This window comes from Barbus barbus, assembly GCF_936440315.1.
Source record: "Barbus barbus genome assembly, chromosome: 29".
Classification (NCBI taxonomy): domain Eukaryota; kingdom Metazoa; phylum Chordata; class Actinopteri; order Cypriniformes; family Cyprinidae; genus Barbus; species Barbus barbus.
Window position 1 is genome coordinate 2,385,808 of NC_136757.1, and position 17,822 is coordinate 2,403,629.

At 40.2% G+C, this 17,822-nt stretch overlaps 1 protein-coding gene across 1 annotated transcript in view; it reads right to left on the reverse strand.

The window, feature by feature from the left end:
* The window catches only part of LOC306849926 (voltage-dependent calcium channel subunit alpha-2/delta-3-like), a gene marked incomplete at both ends in the record, with an annotated part of 224,934 nt that extends 219,484 nt beyond the window's left edge, over positions 1-5,450 (reverse strand). The window contains 2 exons of the mRNA XM_079385309.1: positions 4,760-4,841; positions 5,356-5,450. Of these exons, the coding sequence (XP_079241435.1) occupies positions 4,760-4,841; positions 5,356-5,450 (177 nt within the window). The remainder of the gene's footprint in view (positions 1-4,759; positions 4,842-5,355) is intronic.
* Positions 5,451-17,822: the final 12,372 nt, after the last annotated feature.

The following is a 17,822-nucleotide window of genomic DNA, read 5'->3' on the forward strand; positions in this document are numbered from 1 at the left end:
ATAATATTACATGCAGGACATCACAAGTCTTCAAAAGCTCTACCCAGTGAGACATGAAATTAATGTGACGAGCTGCTGAATACAGATATTTCTTGCTCATTTCAATGGGATTTTGTTGTTAAAGATGTGACTAAAGACGTATTTCAGCCAGTGGTGTAATGGTGACATACTGTGAAATAACCTCATCTGCGTACAGACACATTTGCATACTGCTAAAAGTATTTAAATTAAACCTCGTTGGCTGTAATGCATAATATGTTATTCTCTTATAGTGGACACCAGTGATATGTGAAAGCAATGTAATTTTTTGATGTTGGCCAATAGGCAGGAAGACATCTTATGAACATTTTGTTCTTTGTCTTTCAAACACACAAGTAGTCCTCATATTTAAGTTACCTCCATGGACATGGATAAATACACATGCATACTCTTTAAACTGATTTATGTCATTCTTTGTTTGGCAAGAATTGTAATACAGATATGCAGCTACCAAGCTAAACCACACCTTGGCCAGACATGTTGACAAAAAGCTCAAGCTGACAAGACAAGAAGCTGTTTTTCATATATTAGGCTATTTTTGTATTCATATATCATGGGCTCTCATGTTTAGATGGCCATATGCAAAATCCCTTTCTGTCAATACAGATTTCATGACTCATTCTGCATTTCACAGTCTCATCAGATTTTCTGCCTATCTACTTCAATTTTGCAATACAACTGTGGTGTAAACGAAACACTATTGGCCTTTTTTCTTCTAATGGCCTACTTAAGTTTGTGAACCCGTTCCTGACTACTCTACTAACTTCACCCAAAAATGATAATTGTCATTATTCACTTATCCTGTACCTCTGCTTATTGCACTTCTGGTTAGATGTTAACTGCATTTCGTTGCCCTGTACCTTACATGTGCAATGACAATAAAGTTGAATCTAATCTAATCTAATCCCCATGGCATGCTTTTTTTCCACAGAGCACATAAGGAAAAATCAGGCCCATCAAGAACAACAAACAAATGTGGGAAAACAAGTTTCAGCAAAAGGACTACCACTTATTGCAACAATATAAAATAGAAATAAATACATTTATACATTTAAAATTTTAATTAAAACAATAAGTAAACAATAAATAAACAATAATCTCCTGGTCAGAGGAGAACTGGCCCCCGACTGAGTCTGGTTTCTCCCAAGGTTTTTTTCTCCATTCTGTCTCAGAGGGAGTTTTGGTTCCTTGCCGCTGTCGCCTCTGGCTTGCTCAGTTGGGGACACTTAATTTCTAGTGATTATCGTCAATTTGATTTAGCAGATACTATTTAAACTAAACTGATCTAGACAGTGACATCTCTGAATTCAACAATGAAATGCCTTTAACTGAAAATTGAGTGTTTAATCTTATTATTATACATTACTGACACTCTATCCTCCAATCTGATACTGTTAAGTGCTTTGACACAATCTGTATTGTTAAAAGTGCTATATAAATAAAGCTGACTTGACTTGACTTAAAGATGTCAAATTTAAATCTGCTCCTCTCACATTTGGACTACTTTATTTTTATGGTACTTTCTCAGTATTTTGGTCCTTTTAAGAACTTGTAATTGTATAGAAAGAACTATGAAACTAATTTTGAAAACATTTTCTACAGAAACAAAATACAGCATAGGGTGAGTAAAAATTAGACTTATTTTCTTATTAAAAATTTCAAGATTTGAACATGCAAGTAAACGCACAAACTCAATATCTTAGATGCTCATATATGAGCATTTTAAGCTGAATATGTACAGTATATTGATTAGGAAAGGATGTTGTTCACTTCCTGTTACACACACACACACCGTTTCCCTTGATTTAACCTTGAAACATGAGAAATTTCCAATACAAGCATTATTTGAGCTTGAGCAAAACAAGGTGTGATGATGATGATGATGCAGAATAATATGGGCACAGTTTAGACACATGCGTGATGATGGCAGCAGATAATATAAAACAAATGTATTCAATGTAAAGAATGCCTTAGAATGCTTTTAGGAAAAGAGGGAAGATGTAAGAGAATGGATGAGAGGCAGAGCAAAGGGTAAAGACTGAAAGACACAGGAGATGAAAGACACACACAAACATGATAGATAAGCAAAGAAAGAACAAAGAGTTTCCCTGAAGGAAACTGCAGGGCTTGCAAGATAGCAAAGCACTGAAATTTCAGGTAAGGTAAGTTTGAATAATGTTTTTCAGATTTTACTTCTGTGGAAATTAAATGCAACATCAAAACTGCTTTGTTGTTGTCTTGACATTTTAAATAGCAAAGTTTTTCAACTTAAATCAAGGGGAAAAAAACTAAACAAAAAAGATTAAGATACCTTTTCTTTACAAACCCAAATTAAATTGCACACATGAAAATGTGAGAAATGAGAAAATTGTCTACAAAACAAATATGAATAGAAAATATTTATATGTAGATTATATAGATGAATTTAAAATAGGTAAATTAATAACTATTTTCAGATTATTATTATTATTTTTTTTTTTTACTTTTGCTTAAGTGTAGAATTCAAACCTACTACATCGGGTGTCTAAAATGTTAGAGGAAAGAACAGAATTGCAAGATCAAAAAGAAAAAAACTCTGAATTGTGAGATTTAAATTTGCAATTGTGAGACAAAAAGAAGATATTCTGAAGAATGTTGGTGACAATGGTTGGTAGTATGGAAAAAAATATGGATATCATTGGCTTCCAGTAACAGTTTGATTACCCATGTTCTTCAAAATATCTTATTTTGTGTTCAGTAGAAGAAAGACGAGGGACAAGGATATTTTGGGTTGTTTTAAATGTTGCAACTTCTGCAGTTCCTGTTTTTAAATATCTGTGAAGTGACATACTGCCAAGTATGGTGACCCATACTCGGAATTCGTGCTCTGCATTTAACCCATCCAACGTGCACACACACACCGTGAACACACACACACACACAGCAGTGAACACACACACACACACCGTGAACACACACACACAAAGCAGTGAACACACACACAGCAGTGAACACACACACAGCGGTGAACACACACACAGCGGTGAACACACACACACACACCGTGAACACACACACACACAGCAGTGAACACACACACACACAGCAGTGAACACACACACACACAGCAGTGAACACACACACACAGCAGTGAATATACACACACACCGTGAACACACACCCGGAGCAGTGGGCAGCATTTATGCTGCGGCGTCCGGGGAGCAGTTGGGGGTTCGGTGCCTTGCTCAAGGGCACCTCAGTCGTGGTATTGAGGGTGGAGAGAGCGCTGGACATTCACTCCCCCCACCTACAATCCCTGCCAGCCCGAGACTCGAACCCGCAACCTTTGGATTACGAGTATGACTCTCTAACCATTAGGCCACGACTTCCTCATCTTACTATCTACTGGTAAAAGCAATTTATGTATGTTACATTTTGTCTGATAATTCAGACCAAAAACAAAAGAAAAAAAGTTGAGTAAAGATCATGAAGCGTGTTTTGCATGTAAATGCAAAATCTCATTCCCATTATAGTAATGTGGTAATGTAATATGGTCATTACTGTAAATGTGCTACTTTATACTATGAATGTAAATGTATATAGCACTACTCCAACAGTATTCCCTACAGTTTTCAGAGATGCGTTTCCTGTGGCTGTTTTTAAGTAGTTGTTTTGCTCCAGGTCTGAAATTTTACATTGCTCCTCAAGCAAAAACCCAACCCTCTGCAAATTATGTTAGACCCCCGCTCCTTATCGCCTGTCCAGAACCACTCCGAAGCACTTTTGAGCTGATGAGGTCACGCACACAATAAGCGAGTGAGTGAGCCACAGGGCACACTTACACCAGTTCATGCACATTACTCTACTTTACATTCTCCTCTCCTCTTTCTCCATGCACATTTCTTCCTCTGGGCTTCCTGTCATATGTCTCTTTCCTTTCTTCTCTTCTGTTGCCCTCTGCTCTGTTTTTTCTCTTCGCCGCTTTTCTGTCTGCTCACCAGGCATGTTCTCTTTCTTCTTTTTAAAACCGTCACACAGATAATCTGCCCCTCGGGCTCCCATCCTCTTTACTTAGTAGCACACACACAGATGCACATATGCCACAAACATTCTACAGTCGCTGTCTTTTTCCTTAATATTGAAATTTGAACTCCAACCAGCCCAATGGTGAAAATATCATTGGCAAATTCACACTAAAATCATGCTCACAGACATCCATCTGCTCTATTACAGAAACATCACACAGAAACATGCTTTCCCATAATCACAGGCCTCGAGTGCTGACCTCTGTGATGCTCTGACCTCACTGTGAAAAAAGACAAGCAGAACACTAGCAATGGAAGGTGGGCAAAAAAACCAACAAACCAAAACAGGTTTGCTGCTTGTGGGTGGTTTAATTAGCGTAGACTGTGTGTGTATGTGTGGATGAGTGTTGACATGTACTTGTGTATGTGATAATATGTAAGGAACAGAAGCACACACTCACATTTCTGTGTGTTGAAAGCACACAACAAAAGGAGCTAAAACCTTATAGTCAAAAATAATGTGTGCCCCTTAAAAAGAAGCACAAGGCACAGTATTGGTATCAGAGGGTACTTTGATAAAAAGCATGGTACTGAATGATTACCAAATTCATATAGCATGACAATAACATGGTACTCCAAGGTACTTCAAAGAATATATATTTCAGTGCTGTTTTGTTCATGGTGTTAACTGCACAGATTAGCACAGATCAGTTTACCTTTTGCAACAGCTGAGAGCCAGAATATTTGGCCGCAATGGATTTAATTTCTCCACCAAACGCTGAAGCCCAAAGTTTTACACTAGAAAGAAGGAAATGAAATTATGAGGAAATTAATTTGACATAACAGATACAAATTTGGGTATGAGAGATAAGTGCAATGTAGTGAAAACACTTGCTTAAACTGCATTTTCAAATCATGTATAATTATGATACATGAAATTTGTACGGCATTTAAGCAAATACATCTTTTAAACTGCATTTGTCCCATCACATAACTGTATGAAGTGAACTTTAAAATCAAAAGGCACTGGCTAAATAAATAAATGCATATTGTGACCTAAAATATTTAGGTTGATTCATTTTGATTCAGTTCATTTTGTAAAGCAGTCTGGGCAACTTGAAAAATAGCAAATAACAAAGTTCGGACTTAATGACAACAATATAGGCTATTTTATATATTTTTCTTTCTGTCAGCAATAGCTGTACAAAATCAATACAGCAAACAATATACAAAACATCCTATATTATGTGTAGCCTATTATTAGCGCCTAATTATATACAATAAATAAGAACTATAAGAAAAGTATACTTACACTGACAGGGGAATTCCTTGATGAGATGCACATACTCTGGTACTGGGTGTAATCCGCAGCAGGACGAAAAACACACAATACAAAACACACTTCATGATTGCAATGATGTCCAGAGCTTCTGAAGAGATGAAGAATTGTCTGTCAACAAACTCAGCTGCCGACTAACACAGCTTATAACAGATGTATGGATGTGTCGCGTGGCGTGCGTTCCAGTCAGAGATGTAACAAGGGAAGCGCATGAATGTATTTTTGAAGGCAAGCCGCAGCTGCCATGCTTTATATACTCCAGTCGTACTGCAGTTTTACTCAAATCAAGTGCGCTGAAAGAGAGAGGTGAGAGCAGAACGGACCGATGATGCGAGGACGTGTCATGTCTTCTCTTTCGTCCGCTTTCTGAGAAGCTGCTGCTGCTGCCTTTATTGTTCTTCAGAGGAGAATCCGCTATCAAATGATGCCATACGAATCGAAATGGACGAATCGAATGACGAAATAGTGAACAAAACAACTACCGCAAAACGGGAAACGACAAGACACGACAGACTGAATGAATGAGTTAGACTACACCACAACTACTGTATGACTACAGATGCGCCTCAGTACTCAGCTCCCACCACAGGAATAGCTATCAGCTTGTCATTTAGTTAGTGATTGGAGTTACTGAGCTGGTGAATCTCATGAAACCTGCAGACTTATATTTCTTCCAGAGTTTGTTTGTTTATCTATCTATCTATCTATCTATCTATCTATCTATCTATCTATCTATCTATCTATCTATCTATCTATCTATCTATCTATCTATCTAAAACCTAGAATTGCACTCTATTCATTTACTAACTGCTTGATTTCTTAAAAATAAATAAATAAAAATAAAAATGGTCTATTCTCTATAAAATGCTCGTCTTTTTCTATTCTATCTATTTTCTTTTTATTTATTATGTATAACAAAAAAAAAACCTTGCTATGTATACTGTGCCAAGTTAAAAGACTTGTTATTGCACTTATCATTGCTCTTTTGTTGATTTTGATTGCTTCCATCGTCGCTTTGGATAAAAGTATCTGCTAAATGACTAAATGTAAATAGAAATTTCTTCCTGCGAATTCTCATTAATGGAAAAAAAAAAGTAATTGTTTTGATGCAAAAAAAAATAATTATATATAATTTAAATTGTAATAATTTGATGTGTATTATCAACAATTATGACAAACATGACAATTACTATGGTAAATTTTATAACTAATATAAATTATTAATTCATGAACAAAACAATCAGTGTCTAAAATTAAGTACTACAGTTGAATTCAAACTTACTTTGTGATAGTTAAAAAAAAAAGTATGTTCTAATAAATCCTAATAAAAAATGTGAAGCTGATGTCACATTGGGTTTAATTTTTGGTAACTGTCTTGTTTAGATTATTTAGACTATTTATAGAATTGCGCTGCATTTCTGATAGTGAGTTTAAGGAAGTGTTCACTTTTTAAGCATACATTTTGGTGTTTCACTGTGGGATATGCCCCTTATGTTACGGGGCGAACAAGACGAGAGACGGCAAGACAAAGAGTAGTCCTAGGGCAAGCGTGGGTCTTTGATCGGCGAACAATATCCAACAGGGGCAAGGCAAGAGAGATAATCCAGGTACACATCAATAATCCAAACGAGGTGCAAACAAAATCCGAACGGCAAGACAAGGGGTTAATCCAGGAAACACGGGCAGGTATCAAAACTAACAAGGCAAAACTTTAACAACTGAGGGGGCTCTGAAGAGTAGCTATCGCTAGGATATATGCTAAACAGTTCTCGACAGATAGGAAGAGGAAGTCCATGGTTTATGTAGGGTGTGTGATCAGTGCAATCAGCTGTGTGTGTCGTCAGTGCAATGGATGATGGGAATTGTAGTCTGAGGTGGCGTGCAACAGTTAGTGTGGTGCAAGAGTCCATGTGGTGAGCGAGTGACCTCTGGTGGTGAGTTAACGGAAGTTCATAGACCAGATTCATGACAGGGCAGGAGACCTCCACAGCGGAGCAGACAGAGCAGGAGCCCACCAGTGCGGAGCAAACAAGGCAGGAGAACAACACGACGGATCAGGAGAGCACCACGACAGATCAGGAATGCACAGCAGAGATTGGAACCTAGGGAAAACTGAGACACACGAGACAGACAGAGAATCGATGGCCCCAAGGGAAGAGGCAGAGAACACTAAAAAATCATCAATAGGTTCACTGGCTGACACGGGACAGGTTGACAGTTCAAAATCGGGTTCATTGACTGAAACTGGACATGATGACAGTTCATAAATAGTCTCTGGGCTCATGACTGGCAGGTTTAAGGGTTCCAAGGCGGGTTTCTGGGTTGTGACAGACAGGGCAACAAACTCGGTATTGGCCTCCTTGAGAGTGGCTGGACAGACAGACAGTTCAATGTTATACTCAAGGATGTATCTAGGATCATAGATGGCCTCCATAGCCGTGACAGGGCAGGACGAGGATTCATTGATGGTTACCACTGACACCTCTGAAGGTTCTGCAGCAGACGCCACCACCCCTGGAGGTTCTACAGTGATAACATCAGGAAACAGGTAGAGTTTATTAACAGGACAGGTACAGTGCTCATCTACGGTTCCTTCGATCATGATATGATGGGCTGGACGTTTGTTGCTGGGCGCCATCGCCTCGGGGAACACAGCAGCGAGCGCCACTACCTCAGGAGGTTCTGCAGCATCAGGCGCCACCTCTGAAGATATGATAGTGGACGTTGCCACCTCTGGAGATTCGGTGGTGGTGTATGCAGCCCAAACAAACCAAAAGGTGATCCCCATCAGGGGAAGCACGTTAGACAGGGAAATCAGTTCAGGAACATAAGGACTCAAGGGGATAGGGACTGGTTTAGGGATACCAGCTGCTCGGACTGACACCAGCGGTGGATCCTCCACGCTGGATGCCAGCCTGGGATACTGAAGAACTGGCCTTGAAGATGTAGGTGCAACAGACAGGGAGTGACAGGACTCTGGGTGAACAGCTGTGATGTAGCGAGACTCTGGGTGATCAGCTGAGACGTGTCATGACTCTGGAAGGTCGGCGGAAACGTGACTTGCCTTGTGAAGATTAATTGTGACGTGGCGTGACTCTGGATGGCCAGCTGTAACGTGGCGTGACTCTGGATGGCCAGCTGTGACGTGGCGTGACTCTGGATGGCCAGCTGTGACGTGGGGTGACTCTGGATGGCCAGCTGTGACGTGGCGTGACTCTGGATGGCCAGCAGAGACGTGACTTGACTCGTGACGATCCGCAGAGACGTGACTTGACTCGTGACAATCTGCAGAGACGTGACTTGACTCGTGACGATCCGCAGAGACGTGACTTGACTCGTGACGATGAGCTGAGACATGACAAGACCCTGGCAGATCAGCTGTGAGATGGGTTGATTCATGACGATCAACGGTGACTTGGTTTGACTCACGACGATCAACTGTGGCTTGGTTAGACTCACAATGATCAACTGTGGCTTGGTTAGACTCACGATGATCAACTGTGGCTTGGCTTGACTCACGAAGATCAACTGTGGCTTGACTTGACTCGTGACTAGCAGCAGTGACATGAAGGGGTGTTGTTGTCGCCGCCATCTTGTGAACGGGCTCTGCTGTCACCTCCATTTTGTGAGTGTGCTCTAGCGTGGCTGCTATCACATTAGTAAGTGCGGTATCGCGTTCCTCCGCGACACCCACAGTGAACGCCGAACCAACAGTCAATAGAGCATTGTCCATAAAGTCACTTAGAGACGAACGGGGACCTTCAGGGGTTAATCGTGTTTTGAGCGGCTGGTTAATGCCCTCACAAAAAAAGTCTATGACACACAGTCAGGCAAATCAGAGTAGTAGGTGACATCTAGATACTCTTGTACATAATCCTCAAGCGATCTTAAGCCCTGCTCGAGGGTTAATAACAGTCTTGCAGTGTCCTTACCTGGCCAATATCCACATGAGAAGCTGCTGGATCCTTGTGTGGCCGAGTATTGTGTTATGGGGAGAATAAGACGAGAGACGTGTGAATCCATTTGCAAGCTTTATTCAAAGGCAAGGTCATCAAACAGACATGGATCAAACATTGGCAAACAGGTATATAAATGGCAAGACAAAGAGTAGTCCTTTGGCAAGCGTGGGTCTTCGATCGGCGAACAATATCCAACTGGGGCAATGTAAGAGAGATAATCCAGGTACACAGCAATAATCCAAACGAGATGCAAACAAAATCCAAACGGCAAGGCAAAGGGTTAATCCAGTAAACACGGGCAGGTATCAAACACGAGAAAACTAACAAGGCAAAACTTTAACAACTGAGAGGGCTCTGTAGAGTAGCTATCGCTAGGATATATGCTAAACAATACTCGGCAGAGAGGAAGAGGAAGTCCATGGTTTATGTAGGGTGTGTGATCAGTGCAATCAGCTGTGTGTGTCATCAGTGCAATGGATGATGGGAATTGTCTGAGGTGGCGTGCAACAGTTAGTGTGGTGCAAGAGTCCATGTGGTGAGCGAGTGACCTCTGGTGGTGAGTTAACGGAAGTTCATATACCAGATTCATGACACCTTCAGTGCATTCCTCTATAGTGATTTTAGTGTAAGAGCCTCACACGGGGCATCACTAAATGTAGTGATTTCAATCTGAAATAGCTTCACATGGGACACCATTAAATCTAGAGGTTTTAGATCTAAGTAGCAGCACCATAAATCTACAGGTTTTGGGCTTAAATATTAATACGAATATTAACATTTTGTTTTGTTCACAGGTGATTGTGAGAGTGTCAGATAATTTCTTCCTATGTTACGGGGCACCAGCAAGGGAATCCCTCCCTGACAATAAAGAACAATCATGAAAGATTGTTGAATAAACAAACTCTTTGAATAAAAGAGTTATGTAAATTGGAGGAAGTCATCTAAAGGATTTGTGAGATATTGTTAATTTGTAGAGCCTCTCACTGTATTATCAACACAAGGAAGCCAAAATGTAATAAAATGGTTTTATTAACAAAAGGATAGACAAGAGTAACTGACAACTACTAAATGATTCCCTTGAATGGATAAAGTGCAAAAGTTTGATAGATGCAATTGACTGAGTTGGATGTTACTATGGACTAACGAAACAATACATTAAAAATACATAATTAAAAATAGAAGCAGCTACCGATGCGATATGATTCATGATTCACCCCTATTACTATATTTGATAACACCTAGAATATCAAAATCAGCTGCGGGCAGCAGATCCTTTTCTTATTTAGCACCCAAACTCTGGAACAATCTACCTAACACTGTTCGGGAGACAGAGACAATCTGTCAGTTTAAATCTAAATTAAAGACCCATCTCTTTAACCTGGCATATACTGTATTTCTATAATTCAAATCCATTAAAAAATTATTAGCCTGCACTAATAGGGTCAACTGGAACCGGGACCACTTCCCATAACACCCAATGTACTTCTTACATCGTTAGAAGAATGGCATCTACACTAATATTAGTCTGTTTCATTCTTATTCCAAGGTCACCGTAGCCTCCAGATCCAGTCTGTATCCAGATCAGATGGTCACTGCAGTCACCTGGATCCAGTCCATATCCAGAACAGATGAGAGATCAGCAGCTATGATCTCTACAGCCCTGAATGTCTGTGGGGACCAGGACAACTAGATGAGCCCCAGAGACAGATCCCCAGCGAAGACCTCGTCACCAAGATGGCCATCGGGACAATACCACAGGAACCAGATCCTCTGCACAATCAGACTTTGTTGTAGCCTGGAATTAAACTGGTTTCGTCTGGACAAAGGAGAATGATGGAGTTTTGGTTCCTTCAACACAATATTTCACTGTTTAATACCATGCCAATGCAATTCCACTAATGCCAACATAATTTTTTTAGTCTACTAAAAAGAATGTTGTGGTGGATAGTGTGGAACGCAGTGCTAAGATCCAGTAGCACTTATAGAGAGATACAACCATGATCGGATGATAAAAACAGGTCATTTGTAACTCTGATGAGAGCAGTCTCAGCACTATGATATAGTCTAAATCCTGACTGGAAATCCTCACAGACACCATTTCTCTCTAAGAAGGAAAATATCTGAGAGGAAATTGCCTTTCCTAGTATTTTTGACAGAAAATGGAGATTTGAGATCGGTCTATAGGCGCGACCCCGTGCCAAAAGGAGCCCAACAGGGGAGGGAGGGTGGGTGTCCTGAAGCTATGACAGGAAACAGACAGGTAAATAGGGCTGTGCTTGCAGGTTAGGAAAACTTAAGCTGGGCTCACACTACAGGAGTTTTAAAATCCTAACCGATTATGAAATCTGGATGCAGCACGCACATAAGGAGAGTCTTTGCAGACTATCTTCCCTCAAATCTTAAATGCGCACACACTACAAGATTTGAAAATTGTGGCGCATCACACACTACAAGATATTATTAAGATTATCATGCCGGAGGGATCACCTCACGTGATCTCACACAACAGATCGTCATTGATATTTTAGTGATGTTTACATATGTTTGCTAGCAGCTTTCAGCTCTCTATAGCCTAAAAAAAAGAAAAGAAAAATCACATATTGTTACTAAATTCCATTAATTAAATTCCATTGTTATTGTACTTCAAGATTCTTAGTGCAATTATTATTTTGAACAAAACAAACCTTATTGTATAATTTTACTAAAATCAGGTACTACACTTTCTATGGAATAAGTGAAGTGACATTCAGCCAAGTATGGTGACCCGGGGAGCAGTTGGGGGTTCGGTGCCTTGCTCAAGGGCACCTCAGTCGTGGTATTGAGGATGGAGAGAGCGCTAGACATTCACTCCCCCCACCTACAATTCCTGCCGGCCGGAGACTAGAACCCACAACCTTTGGATTACAAGTCCGACTCTCTAACCATTAGGCCACGACTTCCCCACCCGTGTGGGGACGGGTGGGGAAGCCATACATTGCTAATAACAATTTAAAGGTGCAATAAATGATTGTCTTCAGAAACATTTTGTGTTATGCTGGTTGAAAGTCTCTTCACATCCTGATAGCAATCATTGTGTTAAGTGGTCTAAATGTATTTACAATCATGGCCCAAAAATATCAGCACCCTTGGTAAATGTGATCAAAGAAGGCTGTGGAAATTAATCTGCATTGTTAATCCTTCTGACCTTTTATTTAAAAAAATCACAAAAATCTAAGCTTTCATTGGATAATAAGAATTTAAAATGGGGGAAAATCTCATTATGAAATAAATGTTTTTCTCAAATACACGTTGGACACAATTATTGGCACCCCTAGAAATTCTTATGAGTACAATATCTCTAAAGTACAGGTGCTGGTCATAAAATTAGAATATCATGAAAAAGTTGATTTATTTCAGTAATACCATTCAAAAAGTGAAACTTGTATATTAGATTAATGCATTACACACAGACTGATATATTTCAAATGTTTATTTCCTTTAATTTTGACGATTATAACTGACAACTAATGAAAGTCCCAAATTCAGTATCTCAGAAAATTAGAATATTGTGAAAATGTTCAATATTGAAGACCCCTGGTGCCACACTCTAATCAGCTAATTAACTCAAAACACCTGCAAAAGCCTTTAAATGGTCTCTCAGTCTAGTTCTGTAGGCTACACAATCATGGGGAAGACTGCTGACTTGACAGTTGTCCAAAAGACGACCATTGACACCTTGCACAAGGAGGGCAACACACAAAAGGTCATTGCTAAAGAGGCTGGCTGTTCACAGAGCTCTGTGTCCAAGCATATTAATAGAGGGGCGAAGGGAAGGACAAGATGTGGTAGAAAAAAGTGTACAAGCAATAGGGATAACCGCACCCTGGAGAGGATTGTGAAAAAAAAAACATTCAAAAATATGGGGGAGATTCACAAAGAGTGGACTGCAGCTGGAGTCAGTGCTTCAAGAACCACCACGCACAGACGTATGCAAGACATGGGTTTCAGCTGTCGCATTCCTTGTGTCAAGCCACTCTTGAACAAGAGACAGCGTCAAAAGCGTCTTGACTGGACTGCTGCTGAGTGGTCCAAAGTTATGTTCTCTGATGAAAGTAAATTTTGCATTTCCTTTGGAAATCAAGGTCCCAGAGTCTGGAGGAAGAGAGGAGAGGCACATAATCCACGTTGCTTGAGGTCCAGTGTAAAGTTTCCACAGTCATTGATGGTTTTGGGTGCCATGTCATCTGCTGATGTTGGTCCATTGTGTTTTCTGAGGTCCAAGGTCAACGCAGCCGTCTACCAGGAAGTTTTAGAGCACTTCATGCTTCCTGCTGCTGACCAACTTTATGGAGATGCAGATTTCATTTTCCAACAGGACTTGGCACCTGCACACACTGCCAAAGCTACCAGTACCTGGTTTAAGGACCATGGTATCCCTGTTCTTGATTGGCCAGAAACTCGCCTGACCTTAACCCCATAGAAAACCTATGGGGTATTGTGAAGAGGAAGATGCAATACGCCAGACCCAACAATTCAGAAGAGCTGAAGGCCACTATCAGAGCAACATGGGCTCTCATAACACCTGAGCAGTGCCACAGCCTGATCGACTCCATGCCATGCCGCATTGCTGCAGTAATCCAGGCCAAAGGAGCCCCAACTCAATATTGAGTGCTGTACATGCTCATACTTTTCATGTTCATACTTTTCAGTTGGCCAACATTTCTAAAAATCATTTTTTTTGCATTGGTCTTAATTGATATTCTAATTTTCTGAGATACTGAATTTGGGACTTTCATTAGTTGTCAGTTATAATCATCAAAATTAAAGGAAATAAACATTTGAAATATATCAGTCTGTGTGTAATGAATGAATCTAATATACAAGTTTCACTTTTTGAATGCTATTACTGAAATAAATCAACTTTTTCATGATATTCTAATTTTATGACCAGCACCTGTATATTCCCATTCATATTAAAAATTTTGAGCACTCCAGGGTGATTATGAACAAGAAATGATCCAGCTATGGCTTCCTGTTTCACAGAAATATAAATAGGAGGGAAAACAAAGCCCAAATTCCCTTAATCATCCATCACAATGAGAAAAACCAAAAAATATATTTCTGATGTGCAGCAAAAGATAATTGAGCTTCACAAATTAGTGAAGTGGCTTTAAGAAAAGAGCTAGAGCAGTGTAAATTCCCATTTCCACCATCAGGGCAATAATTAAGAATGTCTTATCAATATAAAATGTTACGAAACTGCCTGGAAGAGGACGCGTGTCTATATCGTCCTAATGCACGGTGAGAAGGAGAGTTAGAGTGGCTAAAGACTCTCCAAGAACCACAGCTGGCGAATTGCAGAAAATAGTTGAGTCTCGGAGTCAGAAAACCTTAAAAAAAAAAAAAAAAAAAGTCAAACAGACCCTACATCACCACATGTTGTTTGGGAGGGTTTCAAGAAAAATTATCCTAGCTCATCCAAAAACAAACTCCAGCATATTCAGTTATCAGACACGACTGGAACTTCAAATGGGACTGGCTTCTATGGTCAGATGAAACAAAAAAATTAACTTTTTAGCAGCAAACACTCAAGATGGGTTTGGTGAACTCAGGGATAAAAAGTACCCCATGTGTACAATGAAATATACTGCTGTATTTTTATGTTGTGGGCCTATATTTCTGCTGGAGGTCCTGGACATCTTGTTAAGACACATGGCATCATGGATTCTATCAAATACCAACAGATAAAAAAAGTGACTGACTCTGTTAGAAATCTTGGTAACACTTTAGTTAAGGGTACACAAATTACCATGAATTCATGCATAAATTCATGCATGAATTATGCGTTACTTCATGCATTAATATCTCATGAATTATCAGGAACTAACAAGAATTCAAAGTATTTCTATCATGACTTCATGGATGAACAACACATTAATTAAGACATTAACTAAGATGGGTACATCACCATGATTTATGATTTATTACGCATGATCATGATGTTTTCTTTGTTCACAAAAAAAAAAAGCCATTTACTATCCACTGTGGATAAATCTATACTTTTGGTACATGAATCATCTTGAATTCATGCTGAAGGAGTGGATGCCGATCTACCATACCCTTCACAATAATATTATTTCATTATTTCTTGTGTGTTTATTAATCAAGTTATTGATCAGTATTTAACCTCCTAGATTATTTGATGATTGACTTGGTTCCATACTGAAGTCTATTCTGTTCATAGGGTCACAGTGCCATGATTAGGTCAGGGTGACCTCCCATCTACATGAGCAACAGTGATTGGGACAACTGTGACATTTATGTGTTCTGCTGTTTTATGATATTGTTTGCAACTTGCTTACTGAGCAATTTAACTGGTATTTGCATAATCAATATTAAATAATCCTGCGTTATTCTGTATTTTTACACTCTAAAAAGAGCCAAGCATAGTGTGTGTGTGTAATGAACCATGCTGCATGCTGATAAGACTCTTGCCAGAGCTAGGCCACCCTGAACAGAAGATATGTGTTGTTTGTGTATGTGTGTGTCGGCATCTTTTCCTGAGTAAGTGGAGAAGTTCGTCATTGGATGCTTTTTGATCGCATCTCTGACTCCTGGTCTTCATTCAACACCTGGTCCTCGGGTTTTAACTGTCAATTCCCTTACAATGCATAGAAACATAGCATGATTTTGTGCATGTAAAACTACTTACCTCATGCATGCATACATGCATGAGGTAAGTAACCTCATCCAAGATGGCGGCATGTGTGGTCTGATGTGTGTTTGTCCCTTTATCTATACTCATTTTGTTTGCTTTTATGCTCATATTTGGAGTAATTTTTTTAGTAGATTCTATGATTGAGCTCTTTTGTTTTTTAAATGAAATATTTTTTATTGGATTATGGACTACTTTGCTGTAGAAAAATGGTTAAATTTAAGGCTAGGTGTTTACATCAGTAATTCACCTAGCTTAACTAGGCGCTAACAGCCAGCAAGTATCTGCAGGCCCTTCTAGCCCTGTAGGCCCTAGCAGCCCAGCTACTATCTCCAGGCTCTGCTTGGATCCTGAGGCTCTCCTAGCCTCTCTAGGCCCTAGCAGCCCAGCTTCCATCTCCAGGCTCTAGCAGCCCAGCTACCATCTCCAGGCTCTGCTTGGATACTGAGGCCCTCCTAGCCTCTCCAGGCCTTAGCAGCCCAGCTTCCATCTTCAGGCTCTACTTGGATCTTGAGGCCCTGCTAGCCTCTCCAGGCCTTAGCAGCCCAGCTACCATCTCTAGGCTCCAGGCCCTAGCAGCCTAGTTACCATCTTCCATCTCTAGCCCAGTTCCAACCCAGCTATCATCTCTAGGCTCCAGGCCCTAGCAGCTCGGTTTCCATCTTCAGGCTTTATTTGGATCCTGAGGCCCTGTTAGCCTCTGCAGGCCCTAGCAGCCCAGCTACCATCACTAGGCTCCAGGCCCTAGCAGCCCAGTTACCATCTCTAGGCTCTGTTTGGATCCTGAGGCCCTGCTAGCCTTTCCAGGTTTTACTTGGATCTTGAGGTTCTGCTTGCTTCTCTAGGCCCTAGCAGCCCAGCTAACTTCTCCAGGCTCTGCGTGGATCCTGAGGCCCTGTCAGCTCCTCCTGGTTTTGCTAACATCTACTGCTAGCATGGCTCTTTTCTTAATGCTGCTTTGTTCATTGTTTTTGCAGAATCTAAGATCAAGTGATTTATACTGGGTGAGTACATCTTACAACAATTGTGGATCTTTGGACATAGCCTATGGATTAAACTGTTCAGTCTTTGTGCATTCCCCTCAAATGCCAAAAGAGTTGGCAGAGGACTTAAATTTAGCCTGGTTTCTACCCAGAGATATAGTTCAGCTTCAAAATCTTTTGATTTTAAATGACTATTTTACATTTGATGGCAGACATTATTGGGACTCTCATTTTAAAAACTCTATAGATTCCTCTTATACTGATGGTAAACAGAGATGGTTAATATTTTTATTGCTGCTTTTTTCTGGCAATGTGCAGCCAAATCCAGGCCCTGAGTTGCAGTGTATTCCATTGCCATCTGATGTGAAATCCATGTCTGGTTTGAGTGTAATTCACCTTAATGTTCGCAGTTTGCTACCCAAAATGGATCTGCTTAGAATTTGGGGGAATTTAACAGATGCAGATATTGTTGTGTTATCTGAAACCTGGCTGACAAAATCAATCACTGATATGGATATTGGAATGGGTGGTTATAACGTGTTTCGTGCTGACAGACCAAGGAAGGGTGGTGGGGTTGCTATTTATGTTAAATCTTAATTGAATGTGAAGTTAGTCTACTCAGAATCAATCAGTAAGCAGCTGGAATTTCTGGCAGTGAAGGTGGAATTGGCCAAGGGCCTTTATGTTACTGTTGTTGGGTGCTATAGGCCTCCTTCTGACCTGAGTACTGCATTGCAGACTCTTATTCAACTTTTATCCAGACTGGACTACGCTGAAATTATTTTAGCAGGTGATCTAAACTGG